Source organism: Ictalurus punctatus, chromosome 9 (assembly GCF_001660625.3).
Source record: "Ictalurus punctatus breed USDA103 chromosome 9, Coco_2.0, whole genome shotgun sequence".
Taxonomy (NCBI): Eukaryota; Metazoa; Chordata; class Actinopteri; order Siluriformes; family Ictaluridae; genus Ictalurus; species Ictalurus punctatus.
In genome coordinates this window covers 16,662,858-16,688,029 of record NC_030424.2, presented here as the reverse complement: position 1 = coordinate 16,688,029, position 25,172 = coordinate 16,662,858, and the positions used below count along the sequence as shown (strand labels likewise).

General features: G+C 40.4%; 2 protein-coding genes across 4 annotated transcripts in view; one reads left to right on the top strand and one right to left on the bottom strand.

Moving 5' to 3' along the window:
- Positions 1–429: 429 nt before the first annotated feature.
- Positions 430–13,899, top strand: insm1b (insulinoma-associated 1b). The gene has a single exon (XM_047157664.2). The coding sequence runs from the start codon at positions 11,723–11,725 to the stop codon at positions 13,118–13,120; it is 1,398 nt and encodes a 465-aa protein (XP_047013620.1). The 5' UTR covers positions 430–11,722; the 3' UTR covers positions 13,121–13,899.
- Positions 13,900–16,676: 2,777 nt separating this feature from the next.
- The window catches only part of ralgapa2 (Ral GTPase activating protein catalytic subunit alpha 2), a 128,570-nt gene continuing 120,074 nt past the window's right edge, over positions 16,677–25,172 (bottom strand). For 2 of the 3 annotated variants that reach the window (XM_017476062.3, XM_053682928.1), the window contains one exon: positions 16,677–17,827. In XM_017476062.3, coding sequence (XP_017331551.1) covers positions 17,670–17,827 — 158 coding nt within the window. In that variant the 3' untranslated portion in view covers positions 16,677–17,669. Of the gene's footprint in view, positions 17,828–19,590; positions 19,628–25,172 lie in introns of all 3 variants that reach the window. The other variant, XM_053682930.1, reaches the window with a different exon arrangement.

Genomic DNA, 25,172 nt, shown 5'->3' with positions numbered 1-25,172 from the left:
GCGTGTGTACATTGGAACAAAATGTTATTTCTTCAGGACCATTGTGCAACACAGAACAGTACATAAGACTACATAAAGTGCAAATACTCAACAGTGTGAGACTGTGCAAAACAATACACAGGACAATAAATACACAGGACAATAAATATACAGATCATGGGCTATAAACTGGAAATTATTGTATAGTGTGGCAGCACAAGTACAGCAGTAATAATGCCAGCAAAAATGAGTTCCATAACATAAAAGTGACTGATGCAGCTTTGTCAAGTGCAGTATGCAGTGGTAATGAGTTATACTGGGTTAGGTGTTTGACTAGCCTAGCTGAGCGTTGGGAGGCAGCAGGGTGTTGAGTCATCTGACTGCCTCAGGGAAGAAAATGTTGTGGAGTCTGCTGGAGCTGGTACGGATGCTCCTGTACCTTCTGCCACATGGCAGGAGGGTGAAGAGTCCATGAGAGAGAGACATGAAATGCTCCTTGATTATATTAAATTCAAATGGAATTGACCGGATTTCACTTGGTATGGAATTGAATCCTGAATTGGGCTCAAAGATGGCAAACTCTGTGAAGTCCCCAAGCTTAACAAGTATTACCCAAATTAATTAGTCACAGAATGTTGTTGCAGAAAAAAAAACAACAAGAAGTTGTATGTCTTTTTGACTACTGATGAATTGTTATACCCCACTATAACCAGATGAGGGCAACCTTATTTTGCGTCTACAAATTACTAACAACATACACTGGCAACTCAGTATTTTGTCCGTATGGTTTATTTAATACTTCATTATCATTACCACACTATTGATAAACGTGTTTAGATTCTTTTTCTTACATTTGAAAAGTAGATAGATGGTGGAAGAAAACACAGGTTCTTGTGATCAGAAAGGTGTGAGTTCAAATCCCAGGACTGCCACTGTTACTGTTGTGCTATTGGGTAAGGCCCTTTACTCTCACATTCAACTCTATGCTTGGATTGTAAACTGCTTCAGTCACTTTGGATAAAAGCTTTATGCCAAATAAATAAATGTAGTTTGTCATCATGGACAGGCTGTCCACACATGGTGAGTATGCCTAATTGGCTTGAAAGCAGTTCTTTTAAAGTAAATAGGGAGAAATATTAGTCTGAATTAAAATGAAATGGTGACTAAAATCAATATCACTCTGTAGAAAGCATTACTTTTTTCCATTCCAGGAAATCCTAGTGTGTGTGTGCCATGGCTGAGTGAAGGCAGAGAGAAAAGCTGGAGTGTGTGAGGAGATTTTCAGAGAGATGAAGCCTTCTCTGGGGAGGATGTGATTCTGCACTGAATCCTTTCAGAGTGTCTGTTAATCCTGCTCCACTCCTCATGGAGTGCAGCTCTCCTGAATACACTGCCGCTATGACAAACCCCATTCACATTAGCTGTGTGAAACTTCCCAGCTCTGTATGCACTACCTAATACTGATTAGAGATTAGTGTCACTCTCTCTCTCTCGCTCTCTCTCTAGGTTCTCAAATTGAATGCCTCGTCTTCTCCCAATATCACAATTAAGTATGGCATAACCTCTCGCTAGTGTAGAGACTTCCTCATATTGTTAATTTTCCCTGAACAAATTTGAATCGGATAACTTGATTAGAAGGTTTGAACAGAATTACAGTGAGCCAAAAAAAGAGAAAAGAGACAAAGAGGAGAAACAGAGAAAATGAGAGCACAGCAGAGAAGTCAAAATGATATGCTCTAACTAAATTAGGCGGTGGAATTCTAATGTGGATCAGTAAAGCACGGCTGTGATTACTTCTCAAAGGAAAAAATAAATCCTTTAGAAAAAAAAGAAAAAGCTTTCCATGTCAGAGCTCTTGTTTTTCCCTCTCCATTCCCATAGAGACAGTAATGTAATTACTCAGCTAATTAGCATCATTAGTACTGGCAGCTGTAGACGGTTCATAGCTAGACTCTTGAAAGCCTTGTTTTCAAACAACCAAACCAGGCCCATGTACTGACTCTCCTACTACATTTACATCTTTTTCCATTTTTTTGTGGTTAGTTCAGAAATGGAAGGTTAGGACAGACTGGATCCACCCATCATACTGTACATTTCAGGATAGAACTATCTGAGGTTCCTAGTGGCAACCACATGAGGGCACCAAACCCCAAACACTGCTGATCTACTGAAAGCTCACCTTCTAACTGGCCATTGTCCTGAAGGGGTGAATTTTGACCCAGTAAGTGCCCCCCAGCCATTTGGGCATATGGGCAACTAATGTGGCTGCTCTTTCTCTTTCTGACTAGGAATACACATATTTTACTTTCTTTCATCTCTTTTTAATGTTTGACTCATCTTACTTACCTTTATATTTTTCCCTATATTTTAATTAGAAACACCTTTTCTGATGATGATTATTACTATTATTATATCCTACTACAGCAAACTGTCAACCCTGTCACTGTCCATATCAGCCTTATTAACCTTAGTAACAGAATTGACATTTCTGGCTTATGTCAACTATAACTCCTCAAGCACATTGTATTGATACTGTAAAGGTTTACATACATTTTTCAAATAAAACTGTAAAATGAAATTGTTCTATATTCCAAAATCTAGGTAACAGAGTTGGTATTCGATTGTTACCAGTGGTTAAGTAGAATAAAATATTTTATATTATTTTTAATAATTTATATTACATGTGATGAAAATGTGATGAAATACATTATGAAATAATCTGGACAAGTTTGTATACACAATAACTACTGAGAGTAGATTTAATTATTTTCTATTTCTATTAGTTCTGTATTCTATTACAGTAGGGGACATTGAAAAATGTCTTGATTACTATATTAGAAATTCATATTATATATTTAAAATATCTTTTAAAAATGTATTTAAAAACTCTAAGCTCATAAAAACTGTACTTTACTATAGGTAAAACATAATCATTTATAACAATTTCAAATGTAGATGTTTTAAACATTTTTTATAAGGCAGAGATTTGGAGTAATGTCCTACACTCTAAGAAATAAATCCGTAAAATAACAGAAAAGTACTGGCAGCTCATTACATGGATTTTGTCCCATAATTTAAAAACTGAAATTTTCTGTTAATTGACAGTGAACCCACAGTAATAAATAAATAAATAAATAAATAAATAAATAAATAAATATATAAACAAACAGGACATTTTCGGTTATTTAAATGGTATACCTTCAGTACAATGAGGGTGGTTTGAGCATGGACTCACCAGACGGTACTTCAGTGGATCTAAAACAAAGAACAATATTACTACTAATACATAATAATATTACACTGTGGTTGTTTTTTGTGTGTCAGAGATGCAAGGAGAGAGAGAAAGAGATCAAGGGACAGGAAGAGAACAGACAGGGACAGAGAAAGAAATGGAGATAACTTATAACTTGTAGAGCATGGGGATGCCTTTATGACTGACTGGCCAGATGCTACTTTTACAGCTGTAAAACAGAGGAAAATATTATTTCTAATGCGCACTAACATTACACTTGAACTGTTAAGAGAGATAGAAAGGGACGGGGTGAGAAAGAGGTAAACATCGACAAAGATAGCTAACAATTTGTATACTGCGAGTACACAGGGATGGCTTGAATACAGACCCCCATCTTTCACTGGAGGTGGAGCCCTCTAAAGCTCTACATATCATCTTGGAGATGTACTGCCATACAGAAATTATATGATCAAATGTAAAAATAAAACACTGCATAGTCATCACTATAGGAATTAAATATACATTGATTCTTATTAAAAGTACTAAAAGTTATTAAGTCATAAATGAGTGATTTGCTCTTTGTCTCTTGTTATTTGATGAACATTAATGACAGACAGCAGCAGGTATATAAGGCTGCTGTCACTTTAAGACCTAATGCACAGATCCAATATACTGACACACATCTGATTTCTTTCCAAAATGTTTAGGTTCACTTAACACATAACTGACTGCATTTACATGAGTACTCACCAAGACCAAGGATGTAGCATGCCCAAGGCGAGATTATTTTTGGTCACAAAAAATTCGCTACTCACGCGCTGTCTACACAGGGTTTTCTGTCCACAAACACTCAGAGCGCACGTGAATCACCTGTACAAAAAAAAAAAAAAAAACACACACACGTGAAAACACCTCGTGTAAAAAAAATCACCTGTGAATCACATGCTTTGGACAAATTGTGGTCAAATATACAGGCATACAACTGTTAATATACAGATATTTCTTACAGTTTATGGATATCAGGTATATAAGGACTCCCTGGAGTGTAACATAATTCACAATGCCTCTAAGTGTAGATGGCATTTGTTACTTTGTACCTGCACAGTTTATGGAAAATGCATATGCAAATTCATTTGTTATGTACATACTCACCATCATCCCTGACACTAATGCAATATTAATAAGCCACAAAAAGGACATTTTGATGAGCTGAAGTGCATCTCCTGAAATTGCCTTTTTTATTGGCAACCTCTAGTGACAAGAGGCAACCTGTGTAAGGATTGGGTCCTAGAGTGTGTAGCAAGGTAAATGTCATGCACTGCTTGGCTTTATGGGAGACTTCAGTATGATCTGCCCTTTTCCATTCTTTAGGCGCTGTTGTTTAAATAGGCACTTTTAATACTAGGCACCAGATGGGCCCTCAAACAAGTGTGGACTGAGGCATGTTTACCGCTCAGCAGTGTATGTGTGCGGAACAGGTGAAAATATCAAATCCCCTGCACCGATGGCTGAGCGGCAGATGCCAGGCCTGTAAAGCTTTATTGGGCATATGCAATTGTTTGGGCGATATTAACACAGAGGAGGCAGGACTGGATAAGATATGTGTAATGATCTGAAAGACAGTCTGGTGTGGGGCTGTGAAAGCTCTACTCTGGCTGAATGATAGTTGTTGTATTGCTAAATGAAAAGAAAAAAAAAGGTTTTTCTAAAAATCTGAGAAGTGGAGATCATTTTAAGCAGACATTAACAATTAAATAAAATATATTTGATTTAAACCACAACCGTCCATGCACAAATCTTTCCAAGCAAGTTGAAATGCATGTGGCAGAGTATGACTCAAACAGAATATTTACACATTTTTGCTTCACGCTTCCATTAAGTCTTGATGTATATGAGCTCTATGTGCAAATATATGAGCACCTGGCTCTTTCTGTCAGCACAGGATCAGATTATTGTGTACATGGCAGATCATACATGCAGCCCTACAGAGCGACACAAAAAGATACACCAGTTCCTGTAATTAAAACTAACAGCCAGTCCATAACACACACAACTTTGATTGACCTGCCTCACAGTCCTTTGATAACTGATTTGTGTGGCTCAGTTTAATGTAATGCAGGATGCTGTGTTGACATGGTTCAGGTGTGTTGAGCTGATGATCTCCATCCAGCACAATACATCTAGATTCAAATAGAGGGGTAGATTTATACACCTATAGAAGACATTAGAAGAATTTGTAGGATAGTATGTAATAGGAATGTGAGGGGATTGCTCTGATGGTGCTAATGATGGGACTCAATAACTGAAACTGGCTGGATCTCTGGAAAAATTGCTGCCTAGTATAACATTGCTTTCTGCTTTAAAACAACCACCCAGGCTTCAAACATGAATAAATCTTACTTGGAGTGAAAAGCCAAGGGGAAACTTGCCAGAATAAATCGGCTACAACCCCAGCATAAATAAAGAGGTTTGAGAACAGTTGAAGAAGTATCCAAGTTGTACCAATAGCAGTCCCAGGCCCTAGTCCATGTGATTACTTTAAAACTCATTCTTGTTGTTATTAAATATAATAATGGCAATAAGGTTACAATAAAGGGAGTTACAGTGGTGCAGCAGGGAGCATTGCTACCTCACAGACCCCTAGGAGACCCGGTTTGATCCTTGGCTCGAGTTACAGTCTCTATAGAGTTTCTGTACATGTTCTCCTAATGTCCGTGTTGGTTTCCAGAGGTTTCTCAGGTTTTCTTCCACTTCCTGGAAACATGCAGTAGGTAGATGAATGGTGAATATAGTGTTTTTGTACAATTTCTTTTAACTGTTTTACTATGTACTTATTTAGATACATTACTGGTATGCATGATTATATATTAACAACCTTAATCCTTCTGTGTGGAATTTATCCAGGATCCACATGTCCTGGATGAGCAGGACATGATCAAGTGACAGGACCTTTTTGTATTCATGAGTCAACAAATGATTGTTTTATAGTAAACATTTAATTATGGAGCTATAACACAATTGTGATGAACATATAAATGCACAAACATGCTTGCACAACATGTCACTTCCTTTAATCTTACCAGCTGCTTCTGACCCTTGATCATAGCCTGTTCATTCAAGGCTTGTGCTGAGATGTCGTGAGCTCCCCGGCCATCACTCACATGGACAGCTCCCTTTTCTAACAGAATCAGACACACAGCCCCTCCTAATCCCATCCAAGACAGAGACGGATGGGCTCCTGCTGACCCGCACCCTCTCTGTCTCTCTCTCTCTGCAGTCACAGTCACAATGGGCATCTGTCACAGAGTAATAGTGGCAGCAGCCAATGGCACAGAGATCAGGTCAAGTTTGAAAATTTCCACATGAGGCCACAATCAAGCTCATCAGATCCATCATACTGAACACCCAGCCTGTCAGTGTACAGATTTCAGATGGACAACTTAATGGACTGGCATGATGGGTTTGGCACACATTATCATCCAACCTACTGGATTAAGAGTATGAAGGAAACTCTCTGTTCAGTACTTGGTGATGTTATTTACCGTAAATAACTAAATCCAAAAAGACTTAAATACTGATAAAATACCAAGCCTGATAAAATGGTAACTCCACAGCTCTACTGTATCCAGATCATCAAATCATTCTGTACAACAGCACAACAGCACAACAGCAACAGGAAGTTCCGCTATGTGTGTATTTGATGGGATGTGCACAGCATCCCTCTGTCCCTCACATCTTACAGAACATCTGTCAGCTCTGCTGGCCCACTGCTGACTGTGCTGGAGGAATGCAGCTGTGGATTAGACCCTCCTGCCAGGCTGAGATACCAGAGCACTACACCACTGACATTTCCACATGACATTTGAGATCCTCTCTCTTTCACTGAGCGACTCTGAGGAGAGCGCTTCTCTTGTACACAGTCACGTCGTTTGAAGGATAGATCAAACCAGAAAATAATGAACACAATCACATTTGCAAACCACAACTTGTTAAGAGATACAAAGGAACCATGCTGAGATCGACAAACAGTGTACTTTGTTTCAAACAAATGTGCTAATGCTGTTTCATATTCTATGAATGTTAAATGTAAATTTAGGTTTTGGTATGGCTAGAGTTCAATAGCTCCTGTAGGGTTATTAACTGTTTGCAACATTATTGTTTAACTACTTGCTTGACAGTATCCACACAAGAGTTTGCATACATGGATGACTAGGTTATGGAGGTGAAATGTGATAGAATTTCAAAAACAAAATAAGGCCAACAATGAAACAAGATAAACCATCCCATCAGCCCTTTGAAATGCTGTTGTTCTGGCTCATCATGGCTGATCTTGTGGAGGCAGTTAGAAATCAGCTCAGAGATTCTTAAGCACTACACAGAGAATGGGAGTGATTAGTGTAACAACAATGACTATGAGTTTATTTTAACACAACTAGCCATGCCAGTGCTCATCAGCAAGCCCTGATAATCAAGAGAATCAAGTCTCATATATCACAAGGCCTGATATTACAGACGAATACAATCACTGAGAATATCTCTTGCGTAGTACAACTTGTATAATTTATATAAAAAAAGGTGAAACAATAACACTGCTAAATGTCATTACCCAAAGTCCTGTCCCGTATTGATCCTACCTAGAAATTGATTAGTGTCATTAGTAAAGCTGTTAGTTATACTGTTTTTAATTGTTATAGATCATTAACACAAATTCCCAATGATCTGTGAATCCACACACAATTCTCAGGTACACACTCAGTATCGCCCACTCTGTGATATGTCAGATGAATCCACGAGGGAGATGTAAAGGCATTGCCTGAAGCACAGGGTCTGATCTCATTTGCTGCCTCTTATTATGCAAACCACTCCCTGACGCCCACCTTCTAATTAGGGCTAAATTAATTTGAGCACAATCTTTCATGTCTCAGGCCTGGGCTGTGCCTCTTCCCTCCATTTACAGAATCATATTAATGTTTGTGTGGGAACACTACTCTTGCAGATGAAAAGACTGATACAATTAATTAAGTCCTGCCTCTGTTTTTCCCCTCCTCTCACAGGAGAAATGATAAGTGTGATGAGCGGGCTCTGATTAACCCCATTATATGGGCTAATAAGGAAGATCATATAAAAATCAAGGAAGCTGCACAATTATGAGGGAATGCAAATTATGCAAGCTAACGAGCTATATGCCAATTTAGGAAATGCTTTGTTGGGAAAATGTGATGTTCAGCATTCTCAACACGGGGTCATTTATTCCTTTGTATGTACACGTGTGTGCATGCATAATTGCAAGGGACACACGACTGCGTGTATGCGAGTTTGATAATGTCTTTGCATCTGTCTCATGCTGTTTCCGTGCGCTGCAACACTTCCGAGAGAGCAATGAGAGTCAGAAGCAGGCTTTCAGAACCATGGACAGCAGCTACAAACACCGTTTCTCCAGCCTGGACTCAAGAAGAGACACTGAACAATTCCGATTTAAATGCATTTATACATATTTCTATATAGTATTAATCATTATTATTTAGACTGGCAGTAATTAGCTTACCTGCTACTTGTTTAGAGGCTATACATTCGTAGCTATGAAACGGTAGCCTATTTACTGCTCTCAACCTCACACACCATTTCTAAATTCACTCACAAACATTTCTAAATGGTCAGTCAGTGAACAGATCATTCATAAGCGCCTTTAGATGGGATGTGAGGACTAGCAAAATAAGAATAGCAAAGTAGGGTGAAAACTGTACATGAATGCTAGCATTCTACTTAGATATATTGCCAGGCTTGTACATCAATATGTCATTTTATTTTCTATACTTTCTAGCGTATAGTATAGTATGGTATCTGTAGTATAGTAGCTATAGTATAGTATAGTGTAATAAGGTCTTTACGTGGCATGTTGGTTGAGCTATAAATACTAGAAATGCGCTTAGCATATATAAACATGTCCCCTCTGAAGATCTCGACAGTTTACTATTACAATAAAAAGAATTTTTCAAATCACGTCAATTCAACGTTCATCTTGTTTCGGACAAATCATTTCTAGGACCAGGTTTTCGAAAAGAAAGATTTCATATTAAACATTATGCTAACGAATAAAGCTTTCTAAAACTCAGAGCGAAGAGTTTGTGTGGAGAGTCTCTGGGGGAAGCCTATGGCAGCTGTATGTAAATGAGAGGCCAGACAAGCATGCGCCATAGAGCAAACACACACACACACACACTCACACAGAGAGAGAGAGAGAGAGAGAGTGTGTGTGTGTGTGTGTGTGTGTGTGTGTGTGTGTGAGAGAGAGAGAGAGAGAGAGAGAGAGAGAGAGAGAAGCCTATACAGTCTCTTTATAAATACCATCGAGGCAAAGAATCTGCAGGACGACATATGATTGAAAGAATATTACCAGTACACTTGTGAGTCAATACATACATGGGTTACAGAATATAATGCTTCAGAATAGATAGGGTTACTGAATATAATGCTGTGTTGTGTGGAAAAAAACAACAACAGTGCGATTGAACTGAACAGTTCCTGAATAGTTTGTCTTACATACTCAGTACACTGTTTTTCAAATATCTGTAAGGCAGATGCTTTTGAGTTGACACAATTTCATATCACAGCCCATCTTTATGTGCACACGATGTAAAATCATACACTTTTAATAAGTGATGAAAGCAGAACAATGGGGCATTGCAGTGTTGCAGCCTGGGGCAGCAGGAGTGTGGTGAAGGTGGAGGCCTGTAGCGCACAGATGATTACAGCACGCTCATGCAGCACAGCTTTATGCTAATGAGCCCAACAATACGCCATGATGCCTGCACATTCACCCAGATCAGCTTTCCTCAACCAGCCCGTCCTGCACCACTACAATGCAATTCAGTTTTACTAAATACACACTCTTTACAACATGGGGTTAAGGACAGGGCTAGGCTTGTGCCTGAACTAAAGCAGGCTCCGTTAAATATTTATATACATTTTGATAATAAATGGTGGTTTGTGGATAAACATTTAATACTGTTCGAAACGTTTAATAGCTGTCTGAAAATATAATGATTATGCGTGTCAGAAAGTTAAGGCCAGAATAGGCTATAGGCCAAGGCTTCCTTGGCCCGCTGCAGTATTTGTCAGTATCTTGCAGTGCGCTTTGAAATTAAAGCTCATGCACTATATGCGTTCAAAGTTGACGTGAAACAACAGCACTTTCCTGCAAACTAACCGAAACTAAAACTACATGAGACAGGTATGTGCATAGTGCTATAGCCTCCAATGATCATTTCCATTCTCCTGAAACAGGCCAAAAGATGGTTCTCAAAATAGTGGCTTATCTGGGAGGATTGGAAGATTTAATGGTGTCTAACTAGTGGAGTGACCTTGAGGGCAGCACCCATCTCTCTGATTTCCCCCAGCACGCGTCTATATTTGGGCCAGATTGCTTGTGTGTTCTGTTTCACAGTGGAGGGGTCAATTTGCTTTTCAAACGCAAAAGGCTCTGACGGCTGGGCAGACGCGGCCATTGTGTTCAAAGATGAGAGCCCTTCTTATTACTTATGTATGCGCTAGCCGGCTGATTTATAAGTTCAGTTAAACTACCGAGAAAGACACGTGCCCTATTAAATATGTGTCTGCTTGAAACCTGGCGATTCCTTTCTACAGATGGAGTTGCTTAAAGGTTGTAGTAATAAGTGGAAATGGGAAGAGATGATCAAATATTTAATAGTGTAATAATAAAAGGACGTGCTGATAATACAAATAATCGGAATTTCAAATGCCACACAATTCAAAATGGACCTGGTGTTATCAAACTGTGTGTAGAAAAGAAAAGAAAAATAACAGAAATAAAAAGAAAACAAAAACAAGAACAAAAATGTATATACCGTTACAGCATCTGAATGATTTAAAAAAAAAAAAAAGAAGTTATTTAAAAATATTGACTGTTTTTGTTTGCGTAATGTGATCTATGTGAATTCCAGTTAAAGCTGGGATTATTGTGGTGTTGAGAAGCGTTTCCTTTCGGCAGATCTGCGGCCCCTGAAGACGCGCACACGCACACAGCCACGGCACGTGTTCCTCTCTATAGAAAGCCATCAGACCGTAAACGGAGAAAAAAAGTCCCGGCGTGTGTTCTTTTAAGGGAGGGGCTTAGAGAGCGAATTAATATAATAAAGCGCAGGTACATCTGCTCAGCAAATCGGCGGCGTTTTCCTGCGCAGCCCCCAGCCCAAGTGCTCCATTCCCTCCCACAGCCAATTCCACAGAGATCCTCTGGGCGCCTGATTGGATGAGAAGCAAACGATAAGGGGCGAGAACAATAGCATCATCCCTCCTTAAAAAGAGTGCAGCTATGTATTAAGAGAGAAGAAGAAGAAGAAGAAAAAAAAAAAAACGTTACGGGGAGGGGAGGTAGGCACACCCTGACCAAAAGGTACTACACCCGGCGTGTCTGTAGCCAAGTGCACAGCCGTGGATCACATTCAACACATCGCATCCTCTCCAAGTGCCTTTCTTCATCCGCCCGCCGACATGCCCAAAGGTTTCCTGGTGAAAAGAAACAAGAAAGCGGCACACGTCTCTTACCGGATTCGTTGCGATGACGATGATGGACAGGAAGCGACTCTGGAATGTCAGATTCAGCGCGACGCGTCCCCGCCTCTGTCCAGTACCTGCATCCCGGAGATCGCAGCATCATCACCATCCGATGCAGCAGACACGCCGGTCCACGGTCACGGAGCCAAACCGGTGCAGTTTGGTAATCCGGAGGCGGTTTATCAAGCCCTATACAGCCCCACCCGCCCCATCAGCAAGGACCATGAGAGGAAATATTTCGACAGAAGTTTCAACCTGGGCTCGCCCATCTCCGCCGAATCATTTCCGACTCCTACCTCTCTCACCAGCCTGGACCACCTCCTTTTTGCTCCGGTAGACTTGAAAATCGGCTCCAGCAACAGCAGCGCGCTGACATCGGCTGTTAGGAGCGTCGGAAAAAGGCCCTCCACTGACACCGAGCGCAAAAGTAAAAGCGGAGCCAAGAAACCCAAAGCCATACGGAAGCTGACCTTCGAGGACGAGGTGACCACTTCACCAGTACTCGGTCTTAAAATCAAAGAGGGCCCTGTCGACCTGAAACCGCGAGCCTTATCCGCCAGTGGCAACAAACCCCTAGGAGAGTTCATCTGCCAACTCTGCAAGGAAGAATACGCGGACCCGTTCTCTTTAGCGCAGCACAAGTGCTCGAGGATCGTGAGGGTCGAGTACAGGTGTCCTGAATGCGACAAAGTGTTCAGCTGTCCTGCTAACTTGGCCTCTCATCGCCGCTGGCACAAACCGCGCGCTCAGCCTGCACCCGGCGTGCCAACTTCACAAGCGGCCAAGAGCGACACGTCCAAAATGCCCGCTGTCTCCAGAGGCTTCGGAGAGGAAATCAAAGACGGAAGAGAGTATTCGAGCGAGAGGGACTCTCCGAGCCCGGCTTTGTCCGAGTCCGGCTCAGAGGACGGTCTGTACGACTGCCAGCGCTGCGGGAAAAGGTTTAAACGCCAAGCGTACCTCAGAAAGCACGTGCTGGCCCAGCACGCGCTGCAACACCAAATGATGGGCGACACTTTTCAAAGCGCTGAGAGAGGAGAGAGCCCGGAAATGGCGCAGCACTCTGGAGAAGGCAGCCCGAGTCCGAATCTGAGCCCGCTGAATTTAAGCCCAGCTGACTGCATGCCGTGTCCGGTCTGCGGTGAGATCGTGGCAGACAGGGTGAGCCTGGAGCGGCACGTGCGCGTTCTGCACGCTTCGCAGGTGTTTCCATGCAAGCACTGCCCTGCCACTTTCTACAGCTCTCCAGGTCTGACCAGGCATGTCAACAAGTGTCACCCCACAGAAAAGCGGCAGGTTATTCTGCTTCAGATGCCCGTGAGGCCCGCGTGCTGAAGAACAGCGAAACGGAAACCAGGAAGCGCGCGCACTCGCACCTGCACCCAGAGGCTCACGGGCTACGTGTAAAACTGCCCACTTCTATACTCTACCCGGAGGCCCATCATTTTACCTTTATCACGCTTTCCTGCAGTTTTAGAGCTTGTAATGACTAGGAATCTCTCCTAGTCAGCTAACAAAATTGGCATCGATCTACAGTTGAAATGACTATATTTTGAGATTTCTCACGCCAAGTAGCCTAAAGAAGAGTATTAGTTTGGTTGTGAAATGGTATTTTTCTAGGGCCGATGCACACGTGGTAATGTAATAGCTTCTAGACCTAAGATAACGTTCAAACGTTGGTGTACCTCTGTGAAAGCCTCGAATTCACATGCTGTACATTTCTATCGTCTGTAGCTTTAATCTAGTATGTGAATTGCAGGATGTGGGAATTTCTCTCTCCAAAAGGTTCCCTTTAGAATAGCCAGAAATGCCTTTAGAGAAACACATCAAACACTTGCTGTATAACTGCCTTAAGAACTCGGTGTAATGATTGTTTTGATTTTGTTTGAATGTCGGCACATATTTACAATTTACTGTCATTATGTAAGATGATTGTAAAACGTTTAATCGTTAATATTTATTTATGTATTTATTTATTTACAATTGTTTCATATAAGTTATTGTGTTCTTGAGTAATTGAAGTCCTTTGTCCTATTTTATAGCCGATTGTCGGGTCGGGTTCGAGTTGTGTAGGCCTGTCTTCAGTGCTCTTACAATCTGATCAGCTCTTGTAAACGTGAAGCTCTTAGAGGTGCAATCCTTTTCTATAAACAAGCTTATTTTCTTAAATGTTTGCTACTAGCGCTGTACATGTTGTGTTGTCTACTAAAATAAAAAATATTTTTAAAAACGAATCTTTATTAAATCAGAGTTTCATTAAATATTGAGCATCAATGATTCACAAAAACACAAAGTCCAGGTGGATATAAAAAAGAAAAGAAAAAGAAAATAAAAGACTTTACAGATTTATTTTTTATTACTGATAGTTCAGACACTTAACTGTTTGTCATTTAAATCAGTTTCTCATCATTCAGATTCCATTCTGTGTTCGTATAAATGTATAATCAACAAAATCTAATTGTAAGAAAAATTATTTACCCTCAAGAAAACATGCATTTAGACTTCAAATGGACTGGCAAAGTGTTGATTCTTTTGTTCAACAGCTACACTTTTTGCTACACATTTGTTTTGGCCATGATTCTGGAAAACATAACTGACTTAGTTGATTCTATCTTCACTTCTGCTGATATAGAACGCCATGTAATATAATGAACATAACGGGATTAAGACTGGTTTTCCAGTGGCTGTTTTACAGTGTTAGCTGTGTTTGGCGGAGTTTTTTCAGCAGCCTTAGGTGTTGGAGTGTGTCCACCTGTAGTGTGTGTGTGTGTGTGTGTGTGAGAGAGAGGGGGATTGCCTGCTGGAGAGTAGTGAGGAGACAGATGGAGGGGGGTCAGGTTACCCCTGCTGCGCTCTGGGCTGCAGTTAAAGAACAGGACAACCTCTAACCCCCAAAACACCCCTCAGCCCCCTCCCGCAGCAGGACAACCTGCCAGCGCATCACACGCTGCTGAGGGCCTTTTGAGTCACACTAACTCAAACCACACACACACACACAGCTTGAAGATACGCGCAAAAAGTGACCCTGTTAGCCCTTACTGATAATAAAAATAAAAAAACAAATAAAAAAAAAAAAGCTGCTGCTGTTTTTTTTTTTTAAACAATGAAAAAATTATTCAGGTTCTTAAACTGTTTAAGCTAAATATGAAGAAGGCACATTTCCCCCCCCTAACTATTACAACTCTCTGAGTTTACTACAAAATAGTTTTCAAGTTAAAAGAGTTCAATATGTGAGGCTTATACTGAATAAAATCTGCACATAAACATACACAAGTCAAAATTAAATAAGTAATAAGAACAATATAAATCCAGTCACCTCTCCAGTCAATAATAATAATAATAATAATAATAATAATAATAATAATGCATTAGACATTTTGATGTTACTAATATTTGATATTTAATTAAACATAATGGTTGAATTATATTAGTAGGTAAGTACTTATTTATACAGAAAATGTAAAGTTAAAGTTAAGAAGGAAACATTAAGAAAAGGCATTGAATAAACACTCATTTGTAAATCTCATTCTGATTTAATGAAATGTTCTGATTTCACTTTCCTAGTAAAGATAGAATGATTATTTTTCCCATTAAAAACAGTCTGATATGTTAACAAGTCATGATGAAATCTTCAAGATGTCTTTTACAAAGATTATATTACAGGCATTAATATATTTAGATCCTTCAGGATTTGGAGCCCTCACAAAGGACACAATGTACAAGAACAACAACTAAATGTAGCATAAACACAGATGACACATCACTTAAATTAGGCCAGTTGCAGTAGGACAGATCCCTGGCACAAACCACATCAGCACCTTAAAACCAAACACCAATGAAGCCTACATAGTAACCATACCAAACCTACAGGAAATGAGTGAGTGTGCACTACAAGGCTGATCACACGATGCAGCGCTCATAGTCCAGAGAAACTTCAAATGGCCAGGTGTGTGTTTGTGACTTGGAATAGGGCTCTGGTTTGTATACATTCCTCAGTATTCTTCATTCAAGATTAAAGATCTCCTGTGTTCCTTATCAGTGCTTGTAGGAGAAAAAAAGTGTCAAGAGGGTAAAGAAAACACAATGGAAAGGTGTACACGTAAGGCAAAGTAGTGCAGCATGTGTCTTGCTGCAGCTTGGGCGGGGCTTACAGAGTGTGTAACACCTGGCCTCCATGGCAACTCGGCTAGGGCACTAGGGGAACAGAGGGTAGGTGTCATGGAGTTGGCAGCACCAGGCCGCCGCCTGCTATAGAGAGAGGGAGGATTTTTGGGGGTGTGGAAAGAAAGAAAGAAAGAAAGAAAGAAAGAAAAGAGTGTGTGTGTGAGTGAGAAAGAGACAGAGAAAGACAGAGGTGCTGCCATATGTCCTATTTCCCTGCTGGTATGGTAAAGGGGACTCAGAGTGGCACAGGGGAATGAAGCGGAGCAGGTGGAGGAGGACTGCCATTCGGGATCCAATCAGAAGCAAGCAGCTCTTACAAAGCAGTGAAATGTATGGGATGATCCCCGAAACCCTCTGCAGCTCTAGAGAAGAGTCACACTCAACAAGTTCTCCCAAAACAGGAAAGACAAAAGGTGTCACAACAGCAAGGTGAGGAAACGCAGCTGACTGATCGCAGCTAGTAGTGAGCAGAAATATGAACACAGGCACTGTGTTAGCATTCAAAAGTTGTCCAAACCCCCAAACTCCGCACCCCCAACACCCCTGCGTATGGAGTTAAGATTCACCTGAGGCTCCGGTGGCAATTTAGCATGTGGTCAGGAACAGATCATAATTCTGATGGTGGATATTATGCTGTACATACAATATGAAACAAAAGACATAACAAAAATTCAAAAATATGTACATCCAAGAATGAAAGAAAGAAAGAAAGCAACAAACACCCGTGTATGAAATAATGGAATATCATAGTAGCATAACAAGACCAAAACAGGACTTAATTTATAGATTATGAACAGAGTCATTAGAACAAATATACATATACGAACACAATTATAATTGGAGACCAGCATGATTACACAAATCAGACATAAAACTGTTATACCAATAATTTAAAAAGTACATGATAGCCAAAAAATAAACAAAGAAACAACAGAAAAAAAACAGCCATTCCAAGTCATCCCATCTTAAAAAGACCACATAAACTGTCCACTCAGATAAAGTAGGCCATTTTCACAAATTATTAAAGTAAGTTTGAAACTTGCAATAGATATGTAAATTTGATGTAGCTCTTATAAACGACCTCTTCAGCATGACAGACTGCTTCTAAACACCTATGACAATGTCCCTTTTTATTTCTAAAGAAAATAAGTGAATGGTCAGTGGAGAACCACAAAAGACAAAAGTGGTCTGCACACATTCACTATCCTCCTCTTAATGGCTTTGTAATTTCTTAACCTTTCAGTGTTTAAGACATTAGGAGCTTCGGGGAAAAAGAGATTCACATATGGACTTGTCTAAGGTCACATCACAGAAGTTTTATCAAAAAGCTGCTTTGTTGCCTGTTAAAGTCAGTCTGGAGAAATCTGTTTCTACATTTATATCCCACAGTTCAACTAGATTCAGAGCAAAGTGTATGTTATGTGCATTATAGTCAACATTCATAGATGTCTGTTTACATTTACTCCAGCAAAAAACGGACACCACACCCTGATGCCACTCTGTGTGGGAACTCAACCTTAGAGAAGCATTGCACTCATGTGACATTGTCTTATCTCCCAGTGCTACCAAAATGAAAAAATTAAATAAAAATCCAGTTAGAAGTGACAAGAAGACTTCTCAGCCATACACACACACACACACCTGCATACACACAGCACAGCTTTAAGTTCTCTGCAGTCTGAAGACGTTTGATGACGTGCTTAATTGTTAAAAGAGGAGCTCAGTTGGAGGACTTGCTGATGGCGCTGGCCGAGCGCCGGAGTTTTCCTGAAACCCGGTTCTTGGAGGCGCGAGGCATGGTGGGTGAAGCTTGCTCAGTAGACTCGCTGCTCGTCACAGGAACGCTTAGTTCAGCGCTCATGCTGCCAGTGAGGGAGCCTGAGGAATAGCAAGCGACAAGACAAACATCAGCCATGGCACTGTGACTGAGAATTGACTGAACATGCTTTCTTATGGAGTAAAGGCAAATTTATGTAAAAACATGCGAGTGCAGCTCTGGAAAGGTCTCTCAAGGTTAGAATGAATTAAATTAAGTAAATACTTAATTAGTCTTAACGGAATGATTTGGGTTAAGGTGTTCTGATTACAAAAGAACAAAACAAAACAGAAAAGCATAAATACATATATTAATTACACTAAATAAATAAATAAATAGATAGATAGATAGACAGATAAAGTAATTATTCAGTGAGAACAGAACTAGCAGGGAGATGCCACAGGTTGACTTGCTAAGCCATTACACATTTCTTAACTTGACTTGTGATGCATTAAAAAAAAAAATTGAATTCCACTATTTGGAGTGAAATTAAAAACTGAAGACAGCACAATTATTCAAATTATGCATTAAAATAGGTCTTGCAGCCCAACTTCTTGAAATTGTGAAATTAAAATAAGCCTTCCACATTGTAAAGCTGGCATCTGCTCGGCTATTTTATTTCTGCCGTTCTTTTCTGTCATTTTCTTTCTTTTTTTTTTCATGGGCATCTCAAATTACTGAGAGCAGATGGTGTAGGGAACATGTACTCAGCGGAGAGGGCCGCAGCCTCTGCAGCCTCCCTGCCCTCCACTCCAGGGCTTCTCAGAGTGAGGGGGAGGAGAGTGCAAACAGCGCTCCCTCAGCGGCTCAAAGGATGATGAGAGGAGGGAACGAGGGTGGGGAGGTGTCCCTTCCAGGCGTCATCCACACAGAGTGCTTTGTTAAGCTGCCCAGCTCACAGGATGCCAGCAGTGAGGATGTAGACTAATCCATATGTCTCTCACATGGCATAATGCTTGCTTGCTAAATCAGACTCGCTGAAAAGTTAGGCATTGTGCTTGTGAGTCAGTGAATCCTTTATTTTTGTAACTGGATGTTTTTAAAATGGTAGCCATTTGTAGAATTGAGCATGGGCAAGAAGAAATGAGAGAAAGGAAGTGCTTTTAGGAAATCAGGCACTGAATTCAACCTGTACTCGTGGTTAGAAAATATGGACTTTCAACATACATAATCCTCTGAATTCAAAGAACCCAGAAAAAAAAATAAATAAATCAAGTGCGAGAACTGTACTTAAATTAATAATAAGACATGTTGGAAAAAGAAAGACGGAGAGAAACAGAGAAATAGAGAGAGAGGGAAAGAGAAAGAGAGAGAGAGAGAGAGAGAGAGAGAGAGGAAAAACTAGAGTAAAATAGGCTTCATTCCTATTGGCTCCCAGCAGCAATCCAAACAAAGCGTAAGTGGCAAAGACATTTTCCAGTAGGGCAGGTGTTAGTGTCAGATGTGGCCCCAGGCAAATAGGCACACGCCAAAGGACAAAAAAACAGAAGGGGGGCGGAGAGGATAAAGCAGGGACATGCCAGACAGAATTTAAAAAAAAAAAAAAAAAAAAAGAAAGAAAAAAAAAAAAAAAAAACACACAATGAGCGCACCCATACCATACATGCTGCTACTATGTTACAACTGGTCCAGCCGTGCATTTCTCTCAGTAATCTTACCAATCTGATAGCCATCCCCAAAACAATCGTCTCTCTGCATTCATTTCAAAGCTCTGGGCAAATGCAGTTCATTAGTGAAATAAAGACAGAAAGATGAGTAGACCAGCAAAAAAAGGAGGTGGGCTTTCTATGATAGTACACAAGCTTCCAGACAAAGGGACTCTTACCTTCATTTACTGAACTGACACCTGTAACATTTCTAATCTATAAAAGGAGAGAAGACAATAAGCAACACGTAAGACGCACACAGTAACAGGGAGGAGGGAAGTGTGTGTGTGTGCGCGCGTGCGTGTGTGTAGGACAGGGAAAACACAGGAAGGAAGGAGCAGAGGAAGATGATGATGAAAGATGCGGAGGGAAAGTGTGGAAATGGTGAAAAAAACAAACCCTTGTGTGTCGTTGCAATGTGTTAGTGGTTTCCTGTGAATAAAAGCTGGACATCACGGAAAAAACCCCGCATATATATTTAAAAAAAAGAGCTAAAAACAGTGCACCAAAACATGGTTATCAAGAAGCGCAAAAAAGAACGGATCTGTCATCTGTTCAGTCTGACGTACTTCAATCCTCAGCATAGTTTTATTTGAAAAAAATGGTAAAAGTTGTATTTTTCATCATTGGAAACTCTTTGTCCAAACCTGGAACTGACTTTACAGAGAGAAAAGTATCACCAACCAACCGACTAAAACGCACGCATGCATGCACAAACACACCTGTGAGTAACCCTGTTCAAGCAAATGTATTAATTCACTGTAAAACCTATTGACCATAGATGTTAAAGCTAACAAGAGTGTTTAAAGAGAAATGCATGAGAAGTTATTAACATTATTTTACACTGGAAATGTGGATATAGTGTACCTTTAAAAAGATTTAAAGCACATAACTGGACCGGAATTACCTATTAGAGCAAAGCTTTAAAGGTACACTGTATGCAGCAATAAGGTGTACACATATGGTACCACCGGGCAACAAGGAACGGCATTGTTGAGTAGTTTTTTTCCTGAGAGTGTAACATTTGTCTTATCCATCCATCCATAGAGGCTCATGGGAATCTGGAGCCTATCCCAGTGAACTCAGGGTGCCAAGCTATTGCAGGGCACAATCTCATACACATTCACACAATTTGGAATTGGCAATCAGCCTACAACACATGTCTTTGGATTGGGGGAGGAAACCGGAGTACCTGGAGGAAACCCCCAAAGCACAGGGAGAACATGCAAACTCCATGCACACAGGGCAAAGGCGGGACTCAAACTCCCAACCCTGGAGATGCGAGGAAAGCGTGCTAACCATTAAAACACCGTGCCACCTGATCTGTCTTATTGTTAACATTCTATTAACATTCACCACGTGGCCTTATCTGCTAACTTGTAAGCTATCATGCTAATCACTCATTGCAATGTTTGCAGCTTTCAGACCGAACAGAAACCCGGGTGTACAGTGCATCCGGAAAGTATTCACAGCGCTTCACTTTTCCACATTTTGTTATGTTACAGCCTTATTCCAAAATGGATTAAATTCATTAATTTTCCTTAAAATTCTAGAAACAATACCCCATAATGACAGCGTGAAAGAAGTTTGTTTGAAATCTTTGCAAATTTATTAAAAAAAACAAACAAACATACAAAAAAAAAAACAGATGTACATAAGTATTCACAGCCTTTGCCATGACACTCAAAATTGAGCTCAGGTGCATCCTGTTTCCTCTGATCATCCTTGAGATGTTTCTACAGCTTGATTGGAGTCCACCTGTGGCAAATTCAGTTGATTGGACATGATTTGGAAAGGCACACACCTGTCTATATAAGGTCCCACAGTTAACAATGCATGTCAGAGAACAAACCAAGCCATGAAGTCCAAGGAGCTGTCTGTAGACCTCCGAGACAGGATTGTATCGAGGCACAGCTCTGGGGAAGGGTACAGAAACATTTCTGCAGCATTGAAGGTCCCAATGAGCACAGTGGCCTCCATCATCCGTAAATGGAAGAAGTTTGGAACCAGCAGGACTCTTCCTAGAGCTGGCTGCCCGGCCAAACTGAGCGATCTGGGTAGAAGGGCCTTAGGCAGGGAGGTGACCAAAAATGGTCACTCTGACAGAGCTTCAGCATCTCTCTGTGGAGAGAGGAGAAACTTCCAGAAGAACAACCATCTCTGCAGCACTCCACCAATCAGGCCTGTATGGTAGAGTGGCCAGACAGAAGCCACTCCTTAGTAAAAGGCACATGACAGCCCACCTGGAGTTTGCCAAAAGGCACCTGAAGGACTCTCAGACCAAACATTGAACAAAGATTGATCTCTTTAGCCTGAATGGCAAGCGTCATGTCTGGAGGAAACCAGGCACCACTCATCACTGGTCCAATACCATCCCTACAGTGAAGCATGGTGGTGGCAGAGTCATGCTGTGGGGATGTTTTTCAGCGGCAGGAACTGGGAGACTAGTCAGGATTGAGGGAAAGATGAATGCAGCAATGTACAGAGACATCCTTGATGAAAACCTGCTCCAGAGCACTCTGGACCTCAGACTGGGGCGAATCTTCCGACAGGACAACGACCCTAAGCACACATCCAAGATAACAAAGGAGTAGCTACAGGACAACTCTTTGAATGTCCTTGAGTGGCCCAGCCAGAGCCCAGACTTGAACCCGATTGAACGTCTCTGTTGAGATCTGAAAATGGCTGTGCACCGACGCTCCCCATCCAACCTGATGGAGCTCGAGAGGTCCTGCAAAGAAGAATGGGAGAAACTGCCCAAAAATAGGTGTGCCAAGCTTGTAGTATCATACTCAAAAAGACTGGAGGCTGTAATTGGTGCCAAAGGTGCTTCAACAAAGTATTGAGCAAAGGCTGTGAATACTTATGTACATGTGCTTTTTGTTTTTTATTTTTAATAAATTTGCAAAGATTTCAAACAAACTTCTTTCACGTTGTCATTATGGGGTATTGTTTGTAGAATTTTGAGGAAAATAATGAATTTAATCCATTTTGGAATAAGGCAAATTGGAATAAGGCACATAACAAAATGTGGAAAAAGTGAAGTGCTGTGAATACTTTCCGGATGCACTGTATGTTGAAACACACAATGGATATCTTAAATTAGCAGCATATCAATATTAGCTAGCTGGCTGTAAAAGTTTATGTCCAAACAAAACTAGCTTGTTATCATCTGAGAAAATCATTCTTCAGTGTGTTTGGTTTAATTAGCAAGCTAGCTAAACTAGTCAGAAGACCATGCTTAGGTATACGGTAAGCATGCCGGTCAGTGATAAAGTCAGGGCAAAGTGCCTCATCAGCTACGTAAGCAGAGTGCATGTGAAGCTGTAGGAGGTGAAACCAGTTAATATTTGAAATGACTGATGACATTAAAACAATTAACATTCATTTCATGGGGTTGAAAAGTTCAGAGTGTAGATGAACTCTTTTTCTTTATGCTTCCTCACTTCACTACTCCCGTATCAACAACTAGTAGATGTCATTAATGCTATGTTATCGCTTGAAGTGTCTCAACAAAGGAGAAATCTTTCATTTTGATGGTACGAAGGTACTCGACAAAATGACCAGCCAGTCTCCTCTTGAGTTCTCCAATGTACAGCTGCTGTACATCTCTTATGGCGAAAACAATAAATGACTCTGATGCACGAGGAGTGATGGGTGACAGACCCGATCCTTTGGGGCCTGCGATTTTATTGGCTGCGTTGATAAATATATAAGTGGAACAGTTTGAATGGTTGATTAACTCCTGATAAGAAAATCTCTGATGTTTTGTCCTGTCTATAAGAGATGAGTTCTTAAAAAAGGAAGCAGTCCAAGTATAATGTGAGCCAGTTTTATATGATAAGCACCAAAGGAATTCTCTGTCTTAGCAGCGAGTTGTTCATAGGTCAACACATACGTTCTCTCCATACACAGTCACAGTATGGTAACACAGTCTTGGCAAAATTGATGCCTTTTTAATGACCTGGTTTCAACTCCTACTGTGTCACAATCAATTAGTCTGCTGATGCATCCTGTTTCCCTGGAAAGCTTGTGTACTAATGCTTAACGTTTATTATATCTTACTATTATTCAAATCATATATGATACTGGGTTTTGTACCATTTGCACTCTAGTCTGTGACCTGCATAGAAACTGAGAGTCAATGTTTATGCAGATATAACATACAATTAGAGAGCATACTAATCATACTACATACTTACACACCCCTGTTAAAATGGCAGGTTTTTGTGAAGTAAAAGAACACCACTAAGGTCATGTCAGAACTTTTCCCACCTTCAATGTGAAATTGCAAAGCATACAAATAAAGTGAAAAACGGACACCTTTTCTATGGGGAAAAATGAAAAACGAAAAACGTACATTAACCTAGCTGCATAAGTGTGCACACCCCTAAACTAATACTTTGTTGAAACACCTTTTGATTTTATTACACCACTCACCACTTTTTGGGTAAGAGTCTATCTGCATGGCACATTTTGACTTGGCAATATTTTCACACTCTTTATTGCAAAAACATTCTACAGCTGTCAAATTGTAAGGGGATTTCCTGTGCACAGCCCACTTCAGGTCACCCTATAGATTTTTTAGCTGGATTCAGGTCTGGGCTCTGGCTAGGCCATTCACAAACACTGATCTTCCTTTGGTTAAGCCATTCCTTTGCTGATTAGGATGTATGCTTTGGGTCACTGTTGTGCTGAAAGGTGAAAATCCTTTTCACATTCAGCTTACTAACAGACACCTGAATATCTTGCACTAAAATTGACTGGTATTTGTAGTGGTTCATGATTCATTCCAACTTGATAAAATCCACAGTTCTGGCTGAAGAAAAGCAAGCCCTAAAGTATGATGCTGCCACCACCATGCTTCACCGTGGGTATGGTGTTCTTTTGGTGATGTTTTCTGCCAAACAAGTCTTTCGGAATTATTTTACCTTTTGGAATTGGTCTCAGCAGACCATAACACATTTTGCCACATTGTTTGGGGTGATTTATTTGGGCTTGGATGTTTTTAGTGAGAAAGGGCTTCTGTCTAGCCGCCCTACCCCATAGCCCAGACATGTGAAGAATGCGAGAGATTGCTGTCACATGCAGAGAGTAATCAGTACTTGTCAGATATTCATGCAGCTCCTTCAATGTTGCCATAGGTCTCTTGGGAGCCTCCCTGGTAAGTTTTTGTCTTGTCCTTTTGTATATTTTCGAAAGACATCCTGTTCTTAGTAATGTCACTGTGGTGCTCCATTTTCTCTACTTGTTGATGATGGCCTTCATGGTGTTCCATGGTACATCTAATGACCCTTTTTTAAATACCACACCTCCAATTATAAAGCAGTTTGCATATTTATGCAATCAGCTTATTGTAACTTTCGTATTTTTCCTATTTTCCCCTAAAATATTCCTGATTGTTTTTCACTTAATTTTTATATGTTGTAATTTGGAGAAAAAAAAATCTGACCTGATTTATCTTGGTTTTATTTTTTTTTTTACATTACAAAAAACTTCCATTTTAACAGGGTTGTGTAGACTTTTTATATCCATTGCATGCTGCAGCTTCAGTAAAATCTGAGACAGCTGAGCCAAAACTGGCATGTCTTTCCTAATACTTCATGTACATGCTAAAACTAATCCAGTCTCGGTCATACTTGGTTTCAAAAGTTCTTTAATTGTGATACTGAAGATCGGTCACTAAATATGAACTACCAAGGGTGGAAAAAACACATATCATTAACTAAAATTCGAATATCGTTAAATTTAGCAACTATTT

Excerpts from the sequence above, each read along its gene's own strand:
- insm1b (XM_047157664.2), top strand. The coding sequence starts at position 11,723 with ATGCCCAAAGGTTTCCTGGTGAAAAGAAACAAGAAAGCGGCACACGTC.